The sequence below is a fragment of the Thermobia domestica genome, chromosome 6, assembly GCF_964235325.1.
Source record: "Thermobia domestica chromosome 6, izTheDome1.hap1.1, whole genome shotgun sequence".
Classification (NCBI taxonomy): domain Eukaryota; kingdom Metazoa; phylum Arthropoda; class Insecta; order Zygentoma; family Lepismatidae; genus Thermobia; species Thermobia domestica.
Window position 1 is genome coordinate 276,632,367 of NC_137459.1, and position 16,335 is coordinate 276,648,701.

At 35.6% G+C, this 16,335-nt stretch overlaps 1 protein-coding gene across 1 annotated transcript; it reads left to right on the plus strand.

The window, feature by feature from the left end:
- Positions 1-22: 22 nt before the first annotated feature.
- On the plus strand, positions 23-736 carry LOC145687556 (uncharacterized). The gene has a single exon (XM_081761022.1). The coding sequence runs from the start codon at positions 23-25 to the stop codon at positions 734-736; it is 714 nt and encodes a 237-aa protein (XP_081617148.1).
- The last annotated feature ends 15,599 nt before the right edge of the window (positions 737-16,335 follow it).

Genomic DNA, 16,335 nt, shown 5'->3' on the forward strand with positions numbered 1-16,335 from the left:
TCGAGCTAATACAACTTAGCTCATGGGACAATTGCCCGCTGGGCGTGTAACTCCAAGTAGGCCGTTTAACCAGTGTGGGGTAGATTACACTGGCCCAGTGTTGTTGAAGAACACAAAGGGGAGGTCTGCCAAGACATATAAGGGGTATATTACATTGTTTGTATGCTTCAGTACAAAGGCCGTGCATATTGAACTAGTGACCGAAGCATCTACTTCAGCCTTTCTCGCTGCGCTTAAACGTTGCATGGCGCGTAGAGGGAAGCCAAGTGACATATACAGTGACTGCGGAACAAACTTTGTAGGTGCGAATCGTGAGTTGAAGGATCTTTTGACAATAGTGGCGCCGACAGGAGTTTCAAATTCAACAAGTGATTATTTGAGTTCACTTGGAATCCAGTGGCATTTCAACCCTCCAGCCTCACCTCATTTTGGGGGATTGTGGGAATCCAACATCAAGTCGATGAAGTATAATTTGAAACGCATTTTGAAGAATGCAGTGCTGACATACGAAGAGATGATAACTGTGCTAGTTCAGGTGGAAGGATGTCTTAATTCGCGACCACTAACCCCCATGTCAGCTGATCCTAGTGATCTTAGGGCCCTCACACCCGGTCATTTTTTAACTGGCGACGCATTGTTAGCTCCACTACAAGCGGATTTCATAGGTACAAAGGTGAATCGTCTCACAATATGGCAACTGACTCAACAACTAACGCAGCACTTTTGGAGACGGTGATCTTCCGAGTATTTGTCGCAACTTCAACGAAGACCAAAATGGTGCAAAGAAACTGCCAACCTCAAACCAAATGACATGGTGATCCTTCGCGAGACCAACCAACCCCCGCAACTGTGGAAACTTGGCAGCATCGTTGAGATTCACCCAGGAAAAGATGGTCTCGTGCGTACGGTGACAGTGAAAACATCTGACAGACTCTACAAGAGGCCGATAGTGAAGTTGTCCCTATTGCCTTTCGACGAAACGGAGTCATCAACAGTTTAATCTGAAGACAAGTAATTGCTCATTTAGTATGTTTATTCTAGCATTTATTTGCGTAGTATTGTAACTTTAGTATTTTTATTTCATCTATTGTCAATATTAAGATCTTCGATACTGGGATTTGTGTTGAAATATGGATATTTCAAGGTGGGCGGCGTATGTTGAGTGTATTTTTTTTTCTTTACAAAATATTAAGTCTGAACAGCTATAACGTAACAGAATAGATGCCAGGCTATGGTCAGTGTCCTTGGCTCCCTTCGCTCTCGGAGGGTGGCCTTTTTTCTCCCCCCTTTTTTTTGTAGAAAGTGAACATGAGCCGCCACGAAGGGCAGTGTGTGTGTGTTTTTTTAGACAGTTGAAACGTGTGTGGTGGATGTGTCTTGTGTCGAACTATTGTGGTGCAATAAAAACATTCAGTGAGAACTTCACATACAGTACATACCTGTGTCCACTAATGTATATTAAATAGTTTGTTAATTAAATTAGCTATATTTTAACCAGGTTCCGATTCATTCCTCTAAACAAACAACAAATGCTTTCGTGCATGCATCCCGAACAGTAGGACACTTTTGCACAAACGCTTCTTTTCGGAGTTATAGTCTCAGGTAATAATTTTTCTGTTAAAAAATATTTTTATTTGTTGTCGAGCCTGATGAGTGCGGTGCACAAGGTTTGTTGGACTGTGCAGCAAAGGCTATCCAGAAATTTCAGAAACTCTGCATACAGAAGCTCTTCTAGGGCTAACTACAGATGGTGAATCTGCGAACACAAGGAAGGACGGAGGATTATGGCAACTTGCAAGAAATTACGTACGGCACAATACCCTTATTGTTTGGTGTGTTTGCTACAGATCCGATCTTGCAATGGAGGACATGTTGGTCTGTGTCTGAAATGACACATTGGCTGCCAAGTTTGAAAAGTGTTGCAATGTACTTTAGAACATCGAAAATAAAAACAAAAAATGCTGCACAAAACAATGCCTAATTTCCATACTTTTCCTGTCTACTTCGAGGTATGACTTGCTGAACGCCTGCATACATGGATTACCGCCGTACTCCACAAGTTACCTGAATAAAAGATGGTTTGGGAGGCAGTTGTCAGGGAAAGGGGAACGAAGGATTGAGCTGCTGCCAAAGGAACGTTAGACGCGTGAGCCGAAAATTCAATGCAGTTTAAGTTAACAGTTCACATGTGTGACATCACCAGTATTTTCCAATAGATGCAGAAAATTCTTCAACGGTCTAATCTTCTACTGTCTGATATCCTTATAGCAAGGGATGCAGCATTAAGGAAACTGAATTGAATGTTGGAGTATCTCTTTCCCGCTGAAAAGGAGGACTGCGTAGTTAGCAACAACGTGGATGACAATGAACAGAGGCGACAGTGACGCACAACTCATAATATGCATGTGACTCACCGCAACAGAAACTGGGAAGCTGTTCGAAGAGAAATAGTGCAGTCTTGCTTAAACTTCCTTGGTATTCAACTGAACATAGAAGATGACGACATTCTGAACTCCATTCAAATTACTTTATCCGCATCTTCAGTACAGTCGATGATAAATGCTGCTCGTCCATTAGTAGGAGCAATATTTGGAAAAGAACAAGTACAGACTTTTGCCTCAAATGTATGCGATAGCTGGCCAGGAATTTAAGAAGTACCATTACTAGTGGATAGTGCTGATGCAGTAATGAAATATTCTGTGAGACTGAGGAGACTATTACCAGGCTCCCCTGGAATCCTGCAGAAACTTCTTGCTGCCTTACTTGCAATATCGTCTCACAGAATGTCAGTCGAACGAGCTGTTTCACACTACAACCAGCTTCGAAGTATTCATTTTTGTCGATAAGTGAAAACATGACTAATGATCTGCTTATGATATCGCTAAATGGAGCAGGTGCTGCAAACTATGACCCAAGATCGGCTGTAGCGGAGTTCTTGAAGCAATAGGACAGACTGGAGAGCAGGCCTGATAGTGGTATGTATAAAAAGAGGTAGTTTGTGAAGTTTTCTCTACTTGAATATGCTGTTATATTCAAAATCAAAATATTTATATCGCATAGGCCTCTGTTGTGATATGTTATCAGACAGTGTCCTTTATTCGGTCTGTGACAGTAATACAGGTGTTAACACTGCTAATAGCATTAACGGCTCCGTCAAACCTATGGTAACTAGATAAGAAACTTACTCAATTATATTCTAAACATGAAAAAAAAAATCAGGAGACATTCAGGTATAGAATGTGAAAACAATAGCAGGAGTATAATTAATAACAACTGGGATAACACGCTTTAAAGCACGTGATAAGCCAAATAGTGTGAAACAGGTTCAGCTTTAAAGTGTGAAAGTAATAACAATAGTATAACTATTAATAAATAGCCTAAAACGCTTCAATACAGGTAAGAAACCAAATACTATGAGACAGGTTAAAATTTGAAGTGTGAAAATAATACTAGAAAATAACCAATTACACATAGAATAACACGCTTTAAAACAGGAGAGGAATCAAACAATGCGAAACAGATTGAGATTTAAAGTGTTTAAAAATTATGGCATAAGTGGAACCACTAACAAAAATACTTGCATGCTATGATTTAAACCATAAATATAAATTTTTGATTACATTGTTTCTTAAAAAAATAAAGTATTGGTGATAATATTTAGTATTGAATACATAAGTATGCACATAAAATGATTTCGTTAGGGAAATGTTTAGTCAAGTTGACGTATTGTTATTTCTTTGGTCAGTAGTTTGTGTCTTGCATTCTGTGTTTTGTATCCTCTCCATCTGTACCAGTAGCGTTTCTTTGTCCTTGTCCTGTGTATGTCCAACTTAAAAAAAAGGATATAAAAAATAAATGATGAAGTAAAATATCTCGTTACGATAGCAAAGTATGGTTTTATCTTTAAGCACCGGTGAAGGCGGATCTGACAGTGAGCCAAAATGTAAAGAAGACAATGTCCGCTCCTGTATTGATGGCGATGTGTTGAATCGGAAACGAAACGGTTAGTAGAAGCCTGACAAATACATCATTTTGTATGCCATTATTTCAAAAGTGTACATTATACAAAAATGCACTTTCAAAAATCTCTATGCGTTTCAATTTTGCCAACTATTTCAATGGCCCTTTTGTGCCTGGATTCCCAGTAGCGATTTCTTAAAAAAATGCACTGATTATATCAATTATATTATACGATTTGCGTACATAATGCATTATTTCCTTACATACTCCATACGAAAAAAAAAAAAAACAGGTACTGATCATACATAAGTTAGAAAATGGTTTAAATAAACTGAAAATATCAAATTTAAAACAATTAAGTAACTATATTTGTAAACATATGCTTTGATTCAGGGTAACTTCTATTTCCCATAATTCTCTCATTCCAACATATTTTCAGTCAGTTAGTTAATATTCTTTCATGCAAGTCTAAAGGAAGCACTAAGGCCTTATGAAGAGATTATCATTACTTAAGTTAATTAATTGTGTTAATCAAATTTGATTATTCAAATAATTGTTATTGTGATTCTATTACTATTTTATTATTATTATTAACGATCATAGCAGCCCCTTTCGTTTCACAGATTCAACCTTTATTTATTACTTATTGTGAAGTAAAATAAAATGCGACTTGTGCAAGAAATATATATATATATATATATATATATATATATATATATATATATATATATATATATATATATATATATATATATATATATTGCAAGAGATGCAATTTTCAGTTACAATACCGTACCAGAGATCATGAAATGCGTAAGTCCAAATTTGGCGAAAATTATTTAAAACTAGTTTTGTATGTCTTTCGGAGGTCTACAACGAATGGTTGGCTGTATTTTGTTGCATACGGGTTGATGTAATAAAGCAAGTATATAATGTACTATGTCCAAAATGTATTTAGTGCTAAAATAAAATAAGTTCTGTTACTACAATTTAGCTCTATCTGATTTTGTGTAAAGGAAAGCGCCAGTCAGTTTATTATTTTTTTTTCTGGCTCGTAAGTTTTATAATTTTTAAATTGCGTAAGTACATGTTGGCTTAGTAATCTCTCTCTCTGTGTATATATTTATAATTGAATATATCTTTGTTTGTGAATCTATCTCCTGAACCGCTCCACCGATCTCGATCAAATTTGTAACATGGATGAGTTTTAAGGCTGGGCTGGTTTTAGGCTATTCGCCTTGATGGTAGAACTGAGGGGAGGGGGAGGGGAGGGGGAAGGAGAAAAATAATAAATAAGACTTAATAACTCCTGAACCACTAGACCGATTTTAATCAAATTTTCAACATAGATCAGGTTGAGGCCTGGAATCGTTTTTATGATTTAAGTTTGACGGAACCACCTGGGGTTGGAGAAGAAGGGGGAGATATATAAAAATCAATTTATATAAGACTGAAAGTGACTAGTTTTGTAACTTAATAACTCTTGAACTATCTGACCGATCTCAATCAAATTTCAAGATATATGAGGTTTAAATCTGGGAACATTTCTGTAATTTCACTTTAACGGCACATCCTAGGGTAGAGGGAGGGGAGGGGGACGCATAAATAAAAACGAATAAAACCTAATAATTTTGAACCACGCAACCAATCTCGATCAAATTTCCAACATGTATGAGGGTCGTACCTTGGGTGCTTTTATCGTTTCACTATGATGAGTCAACGTAGGGGAAGGGGAGGGGGATATATATATGTGAAAAAATTAAAATAAAAATAACTGCATTTGTGACTTCATCACTCTTGAACTACCCGACCGATTTCAATCAAATTTTCAACATACATGAGTTTAGGAGCAGGGATTGCTTCAGGCTATTCACTTTGACGATGCAACGTAGGGGAGGGGGAGATAAATTTTGAAGTGATCAAAAATGACCGATATTAGTGTTGAATCCATAGTTTTCGGGGTCGATGAGAGAAACAGTGACACTTCTGATGCTGTTTCAATACAAGTTCAGAATGATACTTGGGAGGGGGTACAACGTAGGGGGTAAACATTTAAAATGATCGAAAATGACTAATTTTAGTGTCGAATCCATAGTTTTAGGAGTAGCTGAGATTAACAGTGACAATTCTGATGCCGTCTGGCGCAGCACGGAGGAGGGTGAGAGGAAGCTTTATATAATGATAATAAAAAATGACCAATATTAGTGTCTAATCCATAGTTTTCGGGATCATTATGATGAACAGTGACATTTCCGATCCGGTTTAAATCGAAAATCAGCCCCGCCACTTGGGGGAGGGGAGAAAGAAATATATAAAATTGATCAAAAATGACCACTATCAGTGTCGAATTTATACTTTCCTGGGTCGCTTAGATGAACGGTAAAACTTTCGATCCCGTTTAAATTCAAATTCAACCCTGCAACTTGGGGGAAGGGAGGGAGACATATTTAAAATGATCGAAAAAGACCGATATTAGTGTTGAATCCGCATTTTTTGGGGGTCGCTGAGTTGAACGGTGACACTTCCGATGCCATGGCCCGCAACATGGGGAGGGATATATATATATATATATATAAATGATCGAAAATGACCAATATTAGTGTCGAATCCATAGTTCTGGGGGTGGCTGAGATGATCAATGATCTTTCCGAGGCTGTTTAAATCGATGTGATTAAAAACGAAAACAGCATATTTCACGGATACTAAACACATGAGATAGGGAGTTGCGCATTTAAATTTTCATTTCAACCCAGCGAAGCGGGTAATATATGCTAGTAAAATAATAAAACATTATGGGATTTATGCAGAATAGTTCTGACGCGTGATTAGTAGCATACTAAAGTGTTCGACTAACATATGTTTTCTGCAGTAGTCATGCATTTAGTATGAAGCTAATCATACGTCAAAACCACTCTGCATAAGGCGGTATGTGTTAGACAGTGGCTAACAGGCGTAGTTCACAGGCGTTTGAAAATTATAATTCTGCAATTATTTCAGTATTCTAAATAAGAATAACAATAAAAATCAACAATTAACTATATATATATATATATATATATATATATATATATATATATATATATATATATATATATATATATATATACAGGGTGTTAGTGAAGTATACCGACAAACTGTAACAGGTGATTCCTTACAACAAAATAAGAGAAAAAGTTTATATGGACCTATGGCGAAAAGTGCATGGCTGTCCAAATTCGTGAAAAATCCAAATTTGAAGAGATCCTATTTCGAATTCTTGAAACTATGGTTGGTAGTCCTTACTAGCGTAAAGGAAATCACGCATACGTATTCCAAAAATGCATATTTCATTAATGCTCAATGGGTGTACAAAGTATTCAATATAGGGTGAAATTCCCTGGCATGCCATCAACCGAATTTTGATATATGCTCTGACTTTATGATTGGTACGAAGTAAGCAAACGATAAGCCTTGATAGCAAAGAACATGGAATCCTTTTGCACGATGTCGGAAGTGTTTAGAATTATCAGCAGCATGGCCAGCAGGAGAAAGCATTCTGAAATGGTTTCCTTCACGTTTAGAGGTGAAGAAAACGTGAAACATACCGTCACGAAATACATCGCATCACACGTTATTCAAAACACAAAACGACATGAAGCTGCTGGTTCCTAACACTTCCGACTTCCTTCCGAAGCATTGGATGTCCATAGTTGTGAAGGCTTACCTCCAGTACTTTGGGCCCTACATGAAATCAGGGTATATCTGAAAACTCTATTGAGAGTATATGCGAGAATTACACCCTGCAGGGAATGCCCTGTACACTTATTGAAAATTGACGAAATATGCACTTTTGGATTATGTATGCGTGGCTTCCTTTACACTGCTAAGGACTACCATCCACAGTTTCTGGAATTCGAAGTAGGACTTTTTTTGAAATTTAGTTCTTGCGCGACTTTGGACACCCTAGCTCTGAAACTATGCACTTTTCGCCTAGGTCCATATATAGGGATGTGCAGGAGACGAGTCGAGACAGGATTTTCCTGACAAAATTCGAGTCGAGACACGGTTCTTCCAATAGAGAAACATACATTTTTCGAGTCGAGACATCAATTTACAGCACATTTTCGAGACGAGACAGACACAAATCTTGTCTCGTGCACATCCCTATCCATATGAACTTTTTCTCTTATTTTGATGTGAGGAATCACCTCTTACAGTTTGTCGGTATAGTTCATTAACACCCTGTATATACTTTCATATAAAAATAAGTACTCACATAAAGAAATGCTCAATTTCATTCGTACATGAAATCACTTTTCATGTTCTTCTGGGCAATCAATCTGTCAATAACTATTTTGAAGTTTAGTTTTTACTTTTTTTTCTCACTCGATTAGTGATGAGCGCAAGAGTCTTGGTCTTGCAGTTTTTGCAAGAGTCTTGCATGCAAGACCAAGACCAAGACTCTCGCTCAAGAATCTTACACAAGTACCGGTACTACATGATTTTTTACATAGAATGTAAAAAAGCATACAAAAAATCATTACATCTCTTACTTGAATTTATTGGCTTCAGTAAAAATCCGTGTGAGTCAATCTGCCTCTGTAGCATATAGATACAGTATATCGTTTTCTGAGTTGGTTGTTCGCGTTTTCAGTAGATATTGCTCATTTTCAAGAGACACAGGTGTCATCTTGCGTCATGAGACCTATTTTGGTGAACAAACACTGTGTGCGTGGGTTTTCTAAAAGTTTTTTTCCGTTTTCTCAGACATTCTTCATTCCACCATTTTAGTCATTTCTCATCATCATTGTCTCCCTTAGCCGTGGTGCATAAACGTGGGACGTTAAACTAGACACTTCATTTCATTTCAAAGCATATTAGTGGTGTTCTGTTTCCAAAACTAAAGAGAAATGTAGTATTGAACATCGGTAACTTCCCTACACCATAGGTGCCGACCACATGGGTATGGCCTTGGCTCCGAGACTCAATATCCGTTGGAAACTTTTAAATGTGTGCTCATAAAATTAATATCGAAATAACACTTTCATGACATTGACAAAAAATGTAGTGCATATGACCGCAAATTTGATTTCATGGGCGGATGCTTATACGTTGAATAATTGTTTATCAATATAACTTTTAGCCTCTTTAGGTATACGGCACATCGAGGATTGAGCGATATAACATTATACTACAACAGTAAACCTATATTATAAAATTGAAAGTGACTATGTTTGTGACTCCTAATCTCTTGAACCACCCTCTCGATTTCGACCAAAGTTTCAACATTGATTAGGTTCGGGACAGGGAGTGTTTTCATCATTTCACTTTGACGATAAAACTTAGGGGAGGGGGAGGAAGTTAGTTACAAAATAATAAATAAAACTTAATAACTCTTGAACTAAACGACAAATCTCGATCAAAGTTCAACATAGATGAGGTTCAAGCCTGGAATGTTATCTGTCAGTTCACTTTGACGGAGCAACGTAGGGGAGGAGATGTACAAAAAACAATATAAATAAAAACAAAAGTGACTAAGTTTGTGAGTTAATAGCTCTTGAACCACCCAACCAATCTTAATCAAAATTTTAACATGTATGAGGTACGGAACTCAAAAGTTTTTTTTTTGTTTTTATTTGTTTATTTTTTTTTTATAGTTTCACTTTGATGATAGAACCTAGGGAGGGAGAAGTATACATAAAAATAAATAAAACTTAATAACTCTTGAAAAACCCGACCGATCTCGATCAAATTTTCAACATGGATGAAGCACAGGTTTGGAATTATTTTTGTCAATTTACTTTGACGGCGCAACGTAGGGGAGGGGGAAGGAGAGAGATACATATGGAAAAATTAAAAATATAAGTGACTGTCTTTGTGACTTCATCACTCTTGAATCAGCCAATCGATCTCAATCAAATTTTCAACATAGGTGAGGTTCTGACCTGCGATTGGTTTCTGATATATCACTTTGACGGTGCAGCTTAGAGGAGGGTGAGAGAACAGATATTTAAAAATGATCGAAAATTACCGATATTAGAGTGGAATCTATAGTTTTAGAGGCTTTTGAGATAAACAGTGAAACTTCCGATGCTGTTTAAATCCAAATTCAGCCCCATAGCTTGGCGGAGGGGAGGGGAGGGGAAATATATAAAATGATCAAAAATGCCGAATATTAGTGTCGAATTCGTAGTCTTCGAGGTCGCTGAGTGAATGCTGACACTTGAAATACCGTTAATGACCAAATTCAGCCCGTAACTGGGGGATACATAAAAATGATCAATAGATGACCAAATATTAGTATTGAATCCCTACTTTTTTGAGTCGCTAAAGTGAGCAGTGATAGTTCAGATCCCGTTTAAATGCAAGTTCAGCACCACAACTTGGGGAGGGGGAGGAAGGAGATACATAAAAACGATTGAAGATGACTTATTATCAATGTTGAATCCATGGTTTTTGAGGTTGAGATAAACAGTGAAATTTCCGATGCCGTGCGCTGCAACATGGGTGAGAAGGAGATATAGACATTTATTGAAAGTGACCGATATTAGTGCCGAATCCATAGTTTTCGGGGTCTCTAAGATAAGCAGTGACACTTCCGATGCCCTTTAAATCCAAATTCAGCCCTGCAACTTGGGGAGGAAGAGGCGAGATAAATATAACAATCATCGAAAATCACGGATATTAGAGAGCGCTTTAGTGATAGTAAAAATGACTGACTAACGAAACATATTATTATTATTATTATTATTTAACCCAACGAAGTTGGTAATTGATGCTAGTAATCCATATTCATAAATGAGACTGATTTTGTACAGTTATTTCAAATAACTTGGAGTTTGATGTCGTTATCTTGTATTTCTAATATGGGTCAAAAGTATTTATATAAATTGAGTTTACAAAAGGGATATACACAGTGGAGTCGTTTTCAATTTCCACTCAAATTATTCTAAAATATTGAGAGTTTTGATTATGATAATTATTATTTTAATTTCTCTCTCTCTTTTTTTTGTGAATATTGCTAAACATATCATCATCATAGCTATTCTGCCATTATTAGCAGGTTACTTGCTACAACTGAGAAACTTCGATGTACGGTGGTCCTCAGCTAGTCTCTTCGTCTTGACGTAGCAATTTTCAGTTTTAATACTGTACCTTCCTTCAACTACCGTCTCCTTTGCTCCTTCCCTCTCTTACCTTCCACCATACCCTCTAGCACGTCCTCCTCAGCCAATATCCCAAACAGTTCCTCTTCCTCCTCTTATCAATATATAAAATTCTTCTTTTCTCCCCTATTGCTAACATTTCTAACACCCTATCATTCGTTTTCCGTTCAACACAGCTACTTCTCTCCCTTTTGCTCCATGCTGATGTTTCAAAAGTCTGCATTTCTTTCATTGATTTTGCGTAATGTCCATGTTTGTGCCCCATAGAGTACATATTGTAATCAGTAAAACAAAATCTCAATATTTAATTGGAAGTTTGTTTAATAGAAGAATTAGCTAATTGTGGTTGAAAACAAAAATTTGATGCCTTTAGAGTGCAAACGTAGTTTTGCAGTTCATAGTATCTCAATAATCTGTGTCGTCTTGATTTTCTTTCATGTGTCTAAGGGATAGCTTCCCCAGTTTTGGAACCAAAGGCGTGTTGGATCTGTTAAAAAAATGTATAAATATTACCAAACGTTGTGATTTATCTTACAAGTAGTGATGCGTGAACACCAATTAAAAAAAAAAAAAATAAAATCATCGTCTATGTTGTATACTATCATCATACTTACACGAAGGTAAACTGTGTTACATTTAGAAACATACATTGTATTTCTATTATTATTGGCACATTGTAGAATGTATTATCCCTCATGTCCAGAGTAAAATTTACCTATGAAAAGTATAAGATCTTTTAAAGGCAAGACTAGCAAGATTCTTGCAAGCAAGACCAAGACCAAGACCAAGATCAATTGCTCTAATGCAAGACCAATACCAAAACGGGATGTGGAAGACCAAGACCAAGACCAAGGCCACCCGGGAAAAAAATAACTTACAAGTTGATTGCATCCTTCCGGAAAGCACTTAGACTATTCCTAATCATACACCATTAGCTAGCATTTATAATGAACACTTTTTAAAAAAGACTTCAAGAAAAAACAAAATTAATTTGCGTAACATTACACCCGAACTTGAAGCAGTGATGGCGATGCAGTGTAATACTGTATTTGAAAATGCTGGTGTAGGAAATGCATTGTTGGAGTGATGGATCGACGAAAGCCCTCTTTCGGTGGAGATGGACAGAACAAAGCGCGTCGCCCCTGGCAGTTTGGAGGAAGACACAGGAGAAGTAAGAGGAAAGAACTCAGGACCCATCATATTCGTCGCGCAGGCACGAAACAAGGAAACGTAAGGACCTATGTGTATGTGTGGTCAGCGCAGTGGCAACGACGAAAGGTAAGACCCACCTAAATTATTTTATTGCGTTGAAAGGCCGATTCTCAGCAATAAATAAAGATGCAAGACGTTCTCTAAAGAAATTAAAGCCGGAAATAGTTGATATGTCGAAACGTGATATGATCGCATTGAGAATAGGTACTTTAATTCGAACTTTGGCTAGCAAAGATTAGAATTGTTACCTTAAAGTAGGCTTACCCTGAACTATAGAGACACTTTCGTAATTGTATTACTAAATATGTTATGTGATATTAGTGACCACATCGTTCTCATTCAAGACAGATTAATTCCCATAATTTTTCCGTTTGTCAATTATGATTCATAATTGTGGATAAGTGGATAAAGAAAGAGAAACTAAATGTAAACAAAATGACGTGTAGATTTTTAGTAGCTCGAATTACATTTTTTTTTATATATAAAAGAAGGTAATCTAAGTACTTAATTTAGAATATTTATACTTGCATGAAGTGAAATTGCGTCATCTACGCTATTTACAAGCGCTCTTTGAATGTAAGATAATCAGAAACAAAGCCGGATATATTTTCTAGAAGTGCGATTAGTGTATTGATTAAAATTATTTAAAATCACTATGTTTGTAAAGTTATTCATCTAGGAGTTGGTAACTTAATTAATTTGTTTCAATATGCTAATAAGAGTTTAATGAACGATCTGCTGTCATGTACACCGTATCAATAAAAATATTTTACGTAGAGAACTCAAAGGTTAATCAGTGATTAGAGAAACGTAAATAGTCTTACGATCAGCCATTTTTTTTGTTAGATATGGAATTCGTCAATAAAACGGAACAGATATTATATTGTCACGAGGAATACATTTTGACTAATAACGATGAAGTAGGCTAAGCAAAGCCGCTTATAATGTATCATTCTGATCCTCTAAACAATAGAGCGATCGGAAGTCTATGCGCATAGATCACACTAATGACGACACCCTACGGCTAGATGCATATACTACCGTTGCAACATAAGAAAAATCATGAAAACTAGGCATACTTGTCCGAGAATCTCTTAAAAGACGTCTTTGCATTTAACATGAATATTTGAGCATTAATTGTATTTTGTGTATGTATGACTGCCTATATTTATAACTTATCTATACATATTTGTGTCTTGATATTTTTCTATATTCACCAATGTGTGTGTATATGTTATGCATGGTTAAATAACAAGATTACTCGCATTGGTATTAAGTATGTATGATATGTTCTTGTTGTTTATGTTGATATCAAATTTTATACCTGTTGTAATTATCTCCTAATCTCAGTTATTATTAGAAACGATTAGAAGTCAGGCATAAGCTTACTTAGTTTTCCTAGGTCATTCCATTTTTCTTTCAAAAATTTCTCACTAAATCTTAAATCAAATTCATGACATATTTCAACTTATTTCGACTTATTTCAACTTATTTCCCCTTATCCACGGATTCTAGATTATTTCACTTATTTTTTACGCAACCTAAATCGTAGGTATTTAAATTCATTTTTCGCAACCTAAATCGTAGGAATTTAAATTCAGATCCCATCAAACTATATAATTCTTAAATTCATAATCCTGGAAATATCATTAATCATAAAGTATCAGCTGATCAACGTTAATCATATGTTTATTATCCAATGTCACATGACTAAGCATTTTGAAATGTAAGGCTGTAAATTAACCAATTTTCTATTGTACAAAATTATAAGAGCAATTTAGCAAGGATAAACAATCATAAATTTCACCTAGGACTGGTTAAGGATATTGGTTTAATTAGTTTGTTCATGTGTGTCAGGTTACTAATAATAAATCATGCAAGATATAAGTCAAGAAAGAAAACAGAAATGTAATTTACTTAACTCAAATCGATTTTGGTTCTAAGGCCTTATGCCTTATTCTTTATATATGTTATCATAAAATTCCAAATTCAGTGTTAGTTTTGTCATAATTGATTTTTAAACATATTTTTTGTTTGTTTTCTACTCATTAAATGTTTTATTATGTTGTTAACCTAAATTCGTGAACTTTTTCTTTCATAAACAAATTGTATCCCTAACCCCAGGAATGGCATTGGTTGTCAAGAGTATGTTAGGCTAAACTAATAAGGCATTGTTAGCAATTTCCTAATTATATCTACCATGGACTGAATTGAACCGATTTTCATGATTTTCAATCAAAATTTTAAATTCAAGACATTTGCTCATTTCTTGCAATGCTATTATTATTATTATTATTATTATTATTATTATTATTATTATTATTATTATTATTATTATTATTATTATTATTATTATTATGCAATTTTCATGGGAAGTGAAAATCAGTCTAGTTCGTCCCTACAAACCAGAAATTAGAGCAACATTCTTTTTTAAGGATTGCAGCATGTGAATACACGGATACAGATGCAAAAAAAATAATTTTTCGTTTGCTCTAGGTTCAGGGGATCTTATTCCTCTAAAGCCCTTGGATACCGCGAGGAGATAGGATTTGCAAACCGTAAAACCAGTCTTCATGGAGACATAAACCTTTTTAGTTCGCGGAACGGAGACTTCAACGGTGGGGCACATGACAAATTGTGGCACCCGGAACACAAACCCAACACCCCACTCATTTTTCTTAAGGTCTACAAAATTTGGCGCTCCGAACAACCACCCATACATCTCTTTCTATTTTTAAATTTTCACAAACATGGCGCCTGAACAGGGACTCGAAAAAGAAAAGAAAAATGTTTTAAGAACTCGAAAAATAAATGTTTATGGACTCGATAAATGTTTAAGAACTCGATAGCCGTTCACGGACTCGAAAATCATTTTTTTTTAATCCGAAATCCATTTCTAAAATTCGAACACCATTTATCAACTTTCGATAACTGTTTAGGAAACCGAGTACCATTTATTAAGTCGATAACTGTTTATAGAAGTCAGCAAAAAAAAAAAAAAAAAAATCAGAAACTTTTTGCTAAGATTATTATCAGCTTCATAATGAGCTTTGGAATCGAACAATACTCAATGGAAGTCGAACAGTACTTCTAGGAAAGGTCAACGTTCTCCCCCCTAACTTTATTTCTTTTTCCGCTAAGAGAAAATACCAAGTTATTGTTAATCTAAAGAAAGAAAACCTACACCAGGGTTTTACGTTGAGCTAGAAATAGAGAACATTTGTTTGCAGGATTTATTTCTTATTGACAGTCGGTGACTGAACTGAAGAAAAAAGAAGCAAGAGAAGAAAAATGAGGTAACCAGGTGAGGAAATAGAAATAGGTCAATGACTACAAGATGCTAAAATTTTTACAATTCAGTCTTGTTTTAAAAAAATCGAACCTGTTACCATTCATCTATTTGTGGGATAGTCATTTATATTTATACATTTGCATACAGAAACTTTTCTTTTATTGATTAGCATTTAATATATGCATGTATTTGTTTACTCTTTAAATATTTGTTATGCATTAGGTAAAATAGAAACATATCAGCGCTAATGTAGCAGGAGCGTCATTTCAGATTTTGCTTTGGGGGGGCAAGACCCCTTGATATAAGTAAAATTTCGCATTTTTCTCTGATTTACTACCATTCTATTGATAAAATCTATATACATCTCAAACTCAGGGAGGGGCAAATTCCCCTCCCTGCCCCCCTAAATGACGCCCCTGTAATGTAGATTAAGTATAGCACATAATAAATTTTAAGAAATGAAGATTTAGTGTGTAAATGGCTGTACGTTAGAAAATGTTGCTGAATATCGAACACTATGGCTCATTTTATGAATAAAGAAATAAATAACGTAAACATGTTGTGTGTGCGTATGAATAGAAGCTACGAAATTTAAGATTTTAATATTGAATGCAAGAACACTACTTTCATTATTAAATTAGTAATTAATAAATATATATTTTTGTTAAGTGGAGAGCAGCAGAATTGCCCAGATTATGGCAGATATGTGTGGGAAAAAGATATAAC

What these genes read in the sequence shown, in the direction of transcription:
- LOC145687556 (XM_081761022.1), top strand. Translation starts at nt 23, where the DNA reads ATGGGACAATTGCCCGCTGGGCGTGTAACTCCAAGTAGGCCGTTTAAC.